The sequence below is a fragment of the Cryptomeria japonica genome, chromosome 5 (genome assembly GCF_030272615.1).
Source record: "Cryptomeria japonica chromosome 5, Sugi_1.0, whole genome shotgun sequence".
In the NCBI taxonomy this organism is placed as follows: Eukaryota; Viridiplantae; Streptophyta; class Pinopsida; order Cupressales; family Cupressaceae; genus Cryptomeria; species Cryptomeria japonica.
The window spans coordinates 628,210,390-628,222,760 of NC_081409.1; the positions used below are offsets into that span (position 1 = coordinate 628,210,390).

Below are 12,371 nucleotides of genomic sequence, written 5' to 3' on the forward strand. Positions count from 1 at the left end.
CAACTCGATAGCTCCCAGCTCTAGTTGCTCCATGGTCTCAGCAGTCTGCTTGATATCATCAATGTCCCTACTTTGGTTTTGCTTCTTTTTAGTACTTGCATGTGTTCTTTTTCTAGGACCCACCTCCTTATCTTCAGGGGTACCATCCTTCTCCTTAGAAGTGTCCCCAAGGGCCTTTTCCCCTTGGAAAAGTTTGAGTTTACCGATAAGGACCTTGATACTATCAGAGGCGGACTTTAAAATCTTGTAACTCTGCTCCCCAATCTTTTTTAGAGTCTTCTCAATCCCTTCCATCCTCTTTTCAGTTTCCCTAGATCTATCTTCAAGGGTTTGAAAGCTATTGTGTTGGGAATTTATGATTTCCTCTGCATTGCTGATAGCTTTAGTAAGCTCACTTAAGCATTTAGGTAGAGAGATGAATTTACCGGTGCCAATAGCTTGCAAAGCTTCAAGTTTTCTAACCTCCTGGACCTGTTTGGCTTTTATGCTTTTTTATTTCCTTTTGAATCCAAAGGAAGACCTTATTGAAGCAGTCCATATCATTTATAATACAAAGGTTGAAGTCTAGAGGGGAGCCATCCTGAGCCTTGTCTCCCACAGGGTCCAAGTTCACCTCTAGACCCACCTCCTTCCACTTTGTTGTCTTAATTTTATTCATGGGGGTGTTCTCCCAAGCCAAGCCCTTACTGTGATCCTTGGAGCCGGTAGGAAGGGTCGAATGGTTCTTAGCTCCCAACTCCTAACTTCTCAGCATCTTCCCCTTTTTCTTTTGGCTTGAGATAATTTGAACCTCCTCACTGTCTATCTGCATGTCATCTTCAATCTCCTCTTCTTCCTCGTACCAACTGTCATCATCTTCCCCTTCTATTTCTGAATGATCGACCATTTACCCTGCTCCTCTTGCCCAATTTTCCTTTTATGCTTGCTCAACCTAGTGATATGGGGTTCCACCTCGACATCCACCTCTGTGTCATATCCAACATCATCATCATCATCCGAATCACCAAAATCCTCTTCTGACTTGGAAACCTTAGATATAGCCAATTGAACAGTGGTGTTCTTGATATGGTTGTAAAGAACCACCATAAGACCCTCATGAAGAGTTGGATTGGTCTTGGGATTAGAGATAGAATCCACAATCCTGGCATTTAGGGAACATAAAAAGTAGTAGGGGAGGTAAATTTTCTCCCTGTATCACAAATGATTAAGAATAAAAAAGTGGTAGCTATAAACTCTGGTATATCTATCATCTAAAGTTATGAATTTTATGACAGCAAACAAAATCCATCACCAAATCAACTTGATTACCTTAGGGGAGTAGTAAGTGTGGCTTCCCTTCACCAATTTTTCTTTCTCCACCTCATACTTGGGGAATTTCTTCACAGTAGAATCTGGCAGCTTGTGGTCCCTATAGAATTTGATTCCATCCATTGGCAGACCCATAGCCTTAGTGATCATGGTTTCATTAACCTTAACCTTCCTACTGCCAATAGTCAAGGTACCCTTATTACACCCCTTTTTGAAAATCCTAATGATTTCAGGCCTTCTTTCTTGCATTCTTTCCATGTAATCCATCATTTTTTCTACTTCCAGCATAGCCCAAAACCGGGGATAGTCTTGCCATTTATCAATTTTTGTAACCTCCATGCACTTGCGATTTGCCCCCATCTTCTTATTGATATTAGCTGAATGTAAATTCCAGCAAATACCGCTCTTCTCTGCAGACTTTCTTTTTAGAAATGAAGAAGCCTCTAGAAGCAAATAGATATTTCTTAAGCTTCCACTCCAAATGGAAAGAAGCACGCACAAAGCATGCGAGATGTTGTGACAATTAATAATGTACCTCCCTCTTAATTGCTTACAATACCGTTTCATGATGCCACAAACACCCCTACCATTTTGAGAAATGATATAAAATATTGCCTTGTTTTCCAAGAAATTTTTTATAATTTAAAATGTCACATGCCACTTGAGGCAGCTTCCCCTCTCCATACCAAATCTTTATTTGCCTGCTCCGTACTACCTCATTAGCAGCCCAATTAGTGCTCTTGTTGGACTATCTATAATCATGAGAAATGTGATACTGGTCGAATCCCTCAAGCAACTCCTAGGCCATGTCAGTGATATTTTTAATCATCCACGAAGGTTTTTTCTTACCAAGGAGGCAATTGATAATATTTTTAGAATCCCCCTCCAGCCATAAATATTTGGCTCCAAATTGATGCTCTAATTTAATAGCTTGGAGGGCGCCCATAGCTTCCGCCACGTGATTTGTTTGGTTCCCCAAGGGGAAGGCCATCGCCCCCATGCAAAAGCCAACACAATTCCAGATAAATCCCCCATAGCCAATTGGCCCCAGGTTCTCTTTAGCAGCCTCGTTGAAGTTAGCCTTAATCCAATCATTGGAAGGAAAAGACCAGCAACACATCCTTCTTTTGAGTTAATTGGTGTTATTGTCCATGTGGGCTGGGATTTTCTAGCTCCTTAAAACATCATACTCTTCCTTACTGTTGCAATAATGAGATCCAATAGCCATCACATTCTCAAAAAAATTGTGTTTTTATCTTATCCCACACCACTTTGGAGGAGTTAATGGCATTCCTAAAAATTCTCTTATTCCTTTCTTTCCATATACCCCATACGATATGTGGAAAAGGAAATCTCCCACAAATTCCTTATGGTCAGATTTTTTGTTCTGTAAGACTAGCTCCTAAAACCATCTTGAATCTCCTCAGGGAAAACCCAATTTAAGCCCCAAAGATGGAAAAACATCGACCAGATATGTTGGACAAAAGGACAATGAATAAAAAAATGGTTCACAAATTCCTCATCATTAAGGCATAAATAGCATCTATTGGGGATGCAAAATCCCCTCTTTCTCAGGTTATCTATGGTTAGAATCTTATTTTGTAAAATAATCCATACAAAATATTAATTTTAGGGGTCAAACCTAAACACTAAGCTTTGGCCCAGCAAGGGATAGATTCTTGATACTGAGCCCGTATAAGGACAACAAATGCCACAGAATAAATCCCTAAAGGGGTACCTCCCCACATGAGGTGGTCCTCCCTTCTTGGATTAATGATAGCCTAGTTGAGCATTATGTTAACATGCTTTAAGTTAAGATCAATAGAGTTGAGGTCCACCCACTTTTGATCTCTACAGTAGTTAGCAAATTTGACACCAAACTTGTCCTTGCAAGATTGGATGATCAACTGAGAAACACAATGATCATTGAGAGGAGCTCCTCCAATCTAGGCATCATCCCAGAAATCCACCTTTCTACCATTACCAATGGCCCACACTTTTCCCAGATACAATACCTTTTGCATGAATAACACTGTTCCATATAGTAGAGCCACTCAGGATCAGATCAAAGGCAAGGAAATCTTCCATGGTAGGGTTCACACATAAGTATTTAGCCTTCCAAATTTCATTCCATTCACCAGTTCCCTAATAGATTCTATAAATTTGTTTGGCCAGGAGGGTTTTATTTAAGGTTAATATTTCTCAGGCCAACCACCCCCCCCCCTCCCCCGCCACACCTTTTTTGGTTTGCAAACTTTATCCCAAGCAATGAGGGGAACTCTCTTCTTCTCCTTAACCTCAGACCAAAGGAAAGCTTTCTGAATTTTCTCAATTGCACTTGTAAATTTACCAGGTTATTTGAAGAGACTTAAGGCATAAACTAGAAGACTCTATAGAGAAGCTTTTAATAGCTGGATTTTACCTGCTTGGTGAAGAAGGGTCCCTTTCCACCCAACTAGCTTCTTGCTGAATCTATCAACAAGACTGTTCCAAAAAAGATCTATAGGTTTCGTACCAAAAGGAAGATCCAATTAAATAGAAGGGGGCTAGGCAATTTGGCATCCCAATATCTGAACCATCATGTTCTATATATCCCCATGGGTGTTGAAGAAGAATAAAGAGCTTTTCTCCCAATTAATCACTTGACCCCAAACAAATTTATAAGTATTGAGAAGGTTCTTCATAACAGATGCTTCTTTGATTGATGAAGTACCCATTAAAATGGTATCATCAACAAATTGTTGGTGGGAACAGGCTTTGAATCTAGAAGAGGGAGAAACTCCTAGCAAAAGACCCTGAGAGACAAATTTGCTTATATATCTACCCAGATACTCACCCAAAATAATGAAGAGAATAGGGGAGATGGGATGCCCCTTCCTGATGTCCCTAAAAGTTTTAAAGAAAGGGGAGGGCACACCATTCACAATGATAGAGAATGAAGGGGTTGAAATAAGTTGACCAACCACCTAAATAAACTTTTCACAAAAAATAAAATCTCTAAGCACCTTGTCGAAAAAACCCTAGTCCTCCCAATCATATGCTTTAGAAAAATCTAATTTAATCAAGAAGCCTTGTTTCTTCGATTCCACCAATGACTGAATATTTTCATGAATAGTGATGATAGAGTCAAGAATTTGTCTACCAGGTACAAAGCCACTCTGTTGGGGTGAGATAATAGAAGGGAGAAGTATGAGCAATCTACCAATAACCACCTTCAAGATAATCTTATAGAAGTAATTGCACAAGCTTATCAATCAGAATTGATCCATCGAGTCAGCCCCTAGACATTTGGGAATCAAAACCCAAAAAGTGGCATTGAGTTCCTTTAAGATAAACCTAGCCCCAAAAAATTCTTGCACTCCCTTAACCAGATTGATTTTGAGAATGTTCCAAAAGGTTTGAAAGAAGAGCAATGGGAACACATTAGGTCCCAAGGCTTTATTGACATCAAAGGAGAACACCGCTTTCTTAACTTCCTCTTTAGAGGGAATGGTAACCAAGATCTTGTTCTGAAGATAATCAATGATGGAAGCAATAGTCTCCAAGAGGGTCTTCTGAGAATTATCATCCAGCCTACTATTCACAAAGAGAAGAGAGTTTAAAAAATTCCTGGCTTCATTCCTAATCTCATCGTCCTTCCTTGTTTCAACTCCACCACTTCTCAATTTAGAGATCCTGTTAGCAGCCTTATGTTTCATAGCAGTCATATAGAAGAACTTGGTGTTTCTATCTCCATCTTTAAGCCAAAAAGATCGGGACCATTCTTTCCAAAATTCTTCTTCCCTTCTGAGGACCTCATGATACTTTACAATCACTTCATTTTCCTCTTTGATAGAAACCTCATTATATTGGCTGGTTTGGATTTTTTCCTAGATTTCCTTTAGCACAAGTTGGGTTTTGTGAATTAGCAACAAAAATATCCCCAAAAACTCCCTTGTTCCATTTCTTAATATTATCTTTCACATGCCTTAATTTTTTCACCATTCTATACATTGCAGTACCTTTGACATCAATCGACCACGACTCCTCAATGACCTTCTCAAGGTTAGGATAATCTAGCCACATCTTTTCAAATCTAAATGGGAAATTTATTTTTCCACTTATATTCTCCGCCACAAATACCATAGGGAAGTGGTCTGAACCAATCCGTGAGATAGTCAACAAGGAGCCTAGATAATGGCTAAACCAGTCATTTGAGATAAGGGACCTATCTAATCTGGCTTGAATAAGATCCCCCCTGCCCTTCGATTGGTCCAGGTAAAATTAGCACCTTGAAGGTCGATATCATGTAGACCCTGGTTATTAATAAAGTTCAGTAGGTCCATTCTACTTTCTAATTGAGACAAGACGCCCCCAAAGTTCTCATTATCGTGGAGAGGGGTATTGAAGTCCCTCATCACCAGCCACCATTCATTCTTAAGAGGAGACCTAATAGCTTCCATCTTCTTCCAAAATTTGCATCTACCTAGTCTATCATTAGGAGCATAAATTTTAGTTAGGAGCCATGAGGCACCCTGGTAACATGCCTTAGATTCTAGAAAATTGCAATGCCCCCAGAAGCACCATCAGAGCTACCTCCTAAAAACCCACCATCCTTAAAAAGCTCAATCTTCTCAACTTTCTCTTTAGGCATTTTTGTTTCTTGAATAAGAACAATATTTAGTTTATGCTCTCTAACGAAATTTCTTCAGAAACGTCCTGTTTATGTGGACTATTCAATCCACTAATATTCCATGAAATAATTTTTGTTTTCTTTTTAGGGAACATACCTCAAGGATGGTCATCTAAGTTCCATCCGATATATTCTTACTTGCCTCTTGATCTCTAATCTTCCTTGTTGATCTTCTTCCAGGGAGAGAGGGGATAAATCCTATATCGATCTTAGTCCTATTTCTTGTCTTGACAGGGATAGCCAAGGGGGTTGAATTCGCCCCCTTTTTTCCAACTTTCTTTCATTTTGCAACTTCATTATTCTGGATATCATCCTCTTGGTTGTTCTGGGCGGATGCCTTTTTCTTGAAAGCATCATCCTCAGCCCACTTAGCACTTATGTTAAGCAGTGAAGTCGTGGGGAACAACTGGAAGGTAGAGTTCACCATATCCACCGACTTTTGTGATTCTGATGATGAGATCCCTCCAAGAATCAAACACCTCTGGGCATCCTCATAGTCAGATCTAAGGAAATCTCTGTTAGTGTTTTCCATAGTGCAGTTCAAAGCTGCCTCCTCATTGGTCTGCAAAACCACCTGTATTTATCCATCTTCTAAGTTATCACTTCGTTGTTCATCCTGAATGGTGTTTTGTCATTCTCTCTCATCTTTGCCTATTTGATCGTCTTTTCCATCTTCAAACACATGGTTTTTTGGGTTTTCCATATTGATGTTCCCCTGTTGCTCAAAAGTGTCAGGGATGATAACACTCTGGGCTTCTTCTACCATTTTCTTTTCTTCAGCAATCACCGGTTGCTTAACACGATTTTTGGCTCTCCATTGTATTGTCTTGTATTTCTTCTCCTTCTCTTTGGCAACCTGTAGGGGGCATTTTTTAGCAGTGTGCCCTGATTTTTTGTAGTGAAAACATGCAAAAGGGACACTTTCATATTCCAATGGTTGGATCCACTTTCCCAGTTTAGAGTTATTCTCAATAGATAAAGGCATGTCCGTTTCTTGCATGACTCCCACACAAATGCTTGCAAAGGTAAGTTTTCTTCTAGCCGCTGTGATAGGGTCCATCGATAAGAGCTCCCCATAGGAACTCGTGATTCCTTTGAAAACATCTTCAATCGAGAAATCCAATGGGAGACCCAAGAGTCTGACCCAAATTGGAGCTTGAATAAAAAAAGATTCATTTAGGTCCATCTTAGGCAACCATTTTTGCATAACCAGCGTAGATTCTCCAATCAACCAAGGGCCATCACAAAGCACCCTTGACATGTCTTCCTCACACAAAAAGGACATAGACAATGCACCTCTGGACATGGCTATGATCTCCACATGACCTTTGAGAGCCCATTTACGTTTAGCAAATGCCTTGACAACATCAATATTCAGTCTAGGGCCCAAAAATTTGCCAACCAGATTCAAAGCCATGAGGTTGATGTTGTGATCAACCACTGGATCTGGAACTTCAATAGAAAATCTACCCTTTTCCGGTTCTGATATATTATACATTGCAGGGAGCGAAGACTTTCCACTTGGTTTGACATTGAATAGAGATGTCCACAGCCAACCAATGTCCCTACGAACAGGTCTCTACCTTGGGCTGCCTCTAGCATATGATTCTCCCTTCCCCCCACTAGGATTGAGAGGCTTGTTGCCACCTTGTGGGTCCCCATCCACCGGATCCTTTCCATTCCGCTCAGAGGAGTCAAGGCAGTCCCGAGATTCATCCTTTCCGCCCACTCCCTGGTTCACCTGCCCATTACAGGGTTTCCCGCCCTACCCTGAGTTCAAATTCAAAGTCGCTCCCTTCTCCCGCTTGTGCATTCTTTCTCTTTCAATTGTTTACCTTATTAAGTCATTCCTATTTTCTTTTTTAATTTTTATTTTAGTATTTTTATACTAGAAAAGCAAATATCATGTAATGAATGTTGGTAAAGAAAAATATAGGTTGAAACAGATGCTGTATATTTCAACCAATACATACTTATGTTTCTTTAAAAAATTGCCACTTTAATAAATCAATGTTAATATAATTTTATTGTGTTTAGTAGAACTTTAATATTTACAAATATTTTTCGTTTAATATATTTAATCATTATTACCATTGTTTTCTATCACCAAACTAGAATTTGTTTGTTGATATATTGATTTTATTTCTATCATGATATTCTTTTTTCTTTTTTCGAACAAATATTCTTGAAACACGTAATGTTTCAAACACACGAAGACATTCATAATACGAAATTAACATGTAACTTTAAAGAATGCCTTATATGATTGAACATACAACTTTTCCTTATGCAACTCTTTCAACCTATTTTAATTCTATCATTAATATCCTATTCCTTATGCAACTCTTTCAACCTATTTTAATTCTATCATTAATATCCTATATATAACCTATAGAATTTTGTATTCTCTACTAAACATACAAATTAATTTGGGTACACTATATATTAATTTGGCAATAATGCTAACAGTGTAAAAATGCTAAAGAAAAATAGAACCCAATGGAACAATCGATCGCTTTATAGTTGTCATTGATCAAGATAGGAATTACAAGTAGTTAATAGTTAAATGTAGTAATTTGGCTGGTACAGAAAAATAATTTTACAGAGATAACATCAAGAACAGAGCAAACTAAAAGTGAGAAACCGTAGACAATGCACACAATCTATTTTACTTATGTCTCAAGTGATGTGGTCTTGGGGCCAGCAATCATTTCAGGTTATGCACAAATGGGTTTATTAATAAGGCCTTAGAAAATTTCTTACAATTGTGGTTGGTGGGTGGAAAGCTAAATTCCTCAATCTTTCTCAGCAACAACCCCGCCTGTATCAAAATAGGATCTTTGAAATAGGTTATATACTTGTACAAAAGCATATTATAGGATAGATGAATTTTCTTTTATGTCGATGCAGTTGCATGGAGTCAACGGTTAAGGGAATTTTTTTATTTATAATCGTATACTAGAGATAGGTATGACTTATATTGGCGCATTGAATACCTTAGTGTGGAGAAGGCAACACCTTCGGTTAAGAAAATTTGTTTGCAAAACACAACGTAATTATTAAGCTCTCCTTAATATTGTTGCATATAATCTCCAAGGAAATGCAAGGTCACTGGAACGTTGAAGATACGATCTGCCTTCGCTATCGTACTAAAATTATTATTAAAACTAAATCATTCTTTCTTTAAATATGAGATTCCGACTGGTCAAACCGTCCATAATTATTTAAAGAAGATAGGTAATCAAACAAACGTCATATGAAATAGACCAATCATTAAACAATTGAGACACTTTATCTTGCCCCATTTAATGCAATAAAGAACTATCTTCAATGCATTTATTAGGTTAAAGTGGTAGCCCTAATTACAACAACTGAATAGGGCAATGACAAACCGCACGCTAGCTATTATTTCAAGCAAATTACAAACCCAGACGATGATAAACACCAAACATTTTCTAATTACAACAACTGATCAAAGACAAACTGCACGATAGCTATTAATTCAAGCAAATTACAAACCAAAACACTGATGATAAACATCATTCCCTGATGATAAGAGATCAAAATGGCTTATTGAGAGCCAAATACTTAGAAAGAGGAAACGGAAGTGAAGGGCGATGTCAAGTATGGCCTCTCGCCATTAAAATTTCCAGGTGGGTCATAATTGCAGGTAATGAAAATTGCACCACTATCACATTTGACACGAGCACACCCAAGCTTCTGCGTATTTCTCCACACCACTTGAGTATAATGCCCACACTGTTGCCCTTGAGCGCATGAATTTGAATCATAATCATAATATTGCTTCTCATCAACCCATGCATTCACGGCATCTGCAGGAGTGAATTCCCTACCACTTCCCCAGAAAATATTTTCACCATAGGGACCCCCAGAATGCATCAAAGCACAGTCTGCAATGCGTTGATTAGCATAGTTCTGAGCATAGGTAGCCACAGTATCATCCCACACCAGAGGGCCTACGCCCACTTGAGACCTCGCCACATTGTGGGGGTCTAGATAGTCGCTCTGCACATCCTGGGCTAAACTTGAACACAGTTGCACAAAGAAGAGCAAGAGAAGAAGCCACCACATCTTCATCATCTCTAACATATACTCTTTCTCTGAGAATATCAACCCCAAATGCTTCTTTTTATAGCCAAACAAAGGGATGGAATTGGAATTTTGATCTACTATTTTTGACAAATGAATCGATTGTGAATTGGCTTTTAATAAATCAACTGCAATAATTTACTTGTTTAATTATTTGACCAAACAAAGGGATGGATTCATTGAACAATTCCAATACTAATCCAATCCTTTTGACAAATCAACGCAATACTTCACGTGTTTTTGCGCCTGCTTCGGTACGTCCGTCAATCTTTTAATGTTTGAAGCAAGATAAGAACGGATAGCCAAATACCAGGTTGAACTTCCTTCTTTTTTTAATATTTATTGAAGTGGTTAGTGAACTACAAAAGAGAATATGCTGCAGGAATGCCGGAGTATTCCTACCTCGCATGGACGTTTGACCTAAATATAAATTAATAAAAATGTATGGTGCAGAATTTTTAAATTTATAATTGACTTTAAATTTTAATGATGGCATGAAAGAAAGAAAATGATAAGAATTACCATATAACAAATTGCTATTGTAATTATGATTTTTTAATATGTTAAGATATGTTATATGATATTTATAAGAGATTAGATATAAGTTTAAGCAATTAAAATAATTATAATGTATAAGGAGTAAAGAAAGTCTAAGTACACATCTAAAAAATATATAAATATAAAGTCAATAATTTAATAAAAGTAGACACGTTTCATAAATAATTAGACAAAGGTCATGAATAGTATATTTTCATTTGATGGAAATGATTATTTTTTTCACATAAATGTAAATAAGATTAATTAATTAAATTTAAAATGATAACACAATTAAATTAGATTTAAATTCAATAGTTAAGATCCAAAAATTATAATAGATAATTATTCATAAGTTAAATATATTAGAGAGAATATTTAGCTCTCAATTTTATGAGAGGACATGGATGTGCATAATTAATTCAGCATAGAAAAACTAATGAAGGTCTTCTATTATCATTTATGCAATAATCTCAAGTTGCTTAGGTTTGGGCTCACAATGTAGATTTCATGTTTGATGCATAGGTAGTACACTTTTGAAGTTTGATTTGTTGAGATCTTAGTTATCACAATTATCATAACAAAATGTAATATTTAAAAATAAATTTGGAAAAGTTGTTATATTGAAAAGAGCATGTTTTCTTGGATCAAATTCCTTTTGGATTAACTTTATGGTTCTAAGTGAAATAGTAGACAAAATAATTTCAAGCATGCAAATGGCTTATATGATTTTGATGTAGCTTCTAATTCTAATGTAGTTTCTTTTTATCATTCATTTTTCAATAGAAACCATGAAATTATTTTGTCTTTCCATTATTCATTGAAATAGTCACTTGCTTAATGTATTTAAATAGCAAAATAGAAAAAAAAATTATGCAAATATGTGCCAAGTCACTCATAACAACTCTAAGAAAGGTGGGAGTTTTAATTATTGAAGTTAAAACCCTAAAGATTCAATCCCAAATCACTTGATATTGATCCAATACAACAATAATTGAATTTTGATACTTGAAATGAATGTGTACTAATAGATATAAGTGTAGGGGTAATAAATATACATTAATGGTAAACATATGAGAGCGTGTAAGAACTAGGAATATGCTAATTTTTAATACATAACATTGGCAGATTAATGCAAACTAGATAGGAATATAGATCAGTTGATGATCTAAAATTAATACAAGAGTCTGTCACTTGAGTAAGTCATTATATCAAAATAGACCCAAAACTAAATAAGAATTGGAATGAGTATGAAAATTTCACTATTATATTTTCTTGACACTTTTAGGTGCATTTGAAAATGAAATTATTATGTATTTAAAAGTACATGAAATTTTTTGATTAGGATAAAATAGGTTTTGAAGGGGCCCCAAAACCCTTACAACCAGAAAGTTGCCAATGAAAAATGGACTCAACTACCAGGCTGTGAACCACGGGTTTTAGAAAGGACCTGAAACCTTCTAGACATACGAGCATCTAGGACCCAAAATCCAAAGGCTACACAAAGCATAAGAAACAAGATGGAGCAGCCACAACTAGCTAAACACTAGCCAAACATCAAGATAAAACCATTGCCCAACAAGTTGGTCCAAGTAACTGGTCTAAGTCAACAAACAATAGATCTCAAAAGACAAAGAACGAGAGATGTATGTGTGTGTGTGTGTACACACACACACACATATATACATACTACATAGAAACATATATGTGTGTGTATGTATATATATATATGTGTGTGTGTGTGTGT

The 12,371-nt window shown here is 36.9% G+C and overlaps 1 protein-coding gene across 1 annotated transcript; it reads right to left on the reverse strand.

Annotated features, from left to right (window-relative positions):
• Positions 1 to 9,329: 9,329 nt before the first annotated feature.
• Positions 9,330 to 10,082, reverse strand: LOC131055071 (pathogenesis-related protein 1A). Its single transcript, XM_057989710.2, has one exon. The coding sequence runs from the start codon at positions 10,079 to 10,081 to the stop codon at positions 9,569 to 9,571; it is 513 nt and encodes a 170-aa protein (XP_057845693.2). The 5' UTR covers position 10,082; the 3' UTR covers positions 9,330 to 9,568.
• Positions 10,083 to 12,371: the final 2,289 nt, after the last annotated feature.

Coding starts and splice junctions, on each gene's coding strand:
- LOC131055071 (XM_057989710.2), bottom strand. CDS start 10,081: ATGATGAAGATGTGGTGGCTTCTTCTCTTGCTCTTCTTTGTGCAACTG.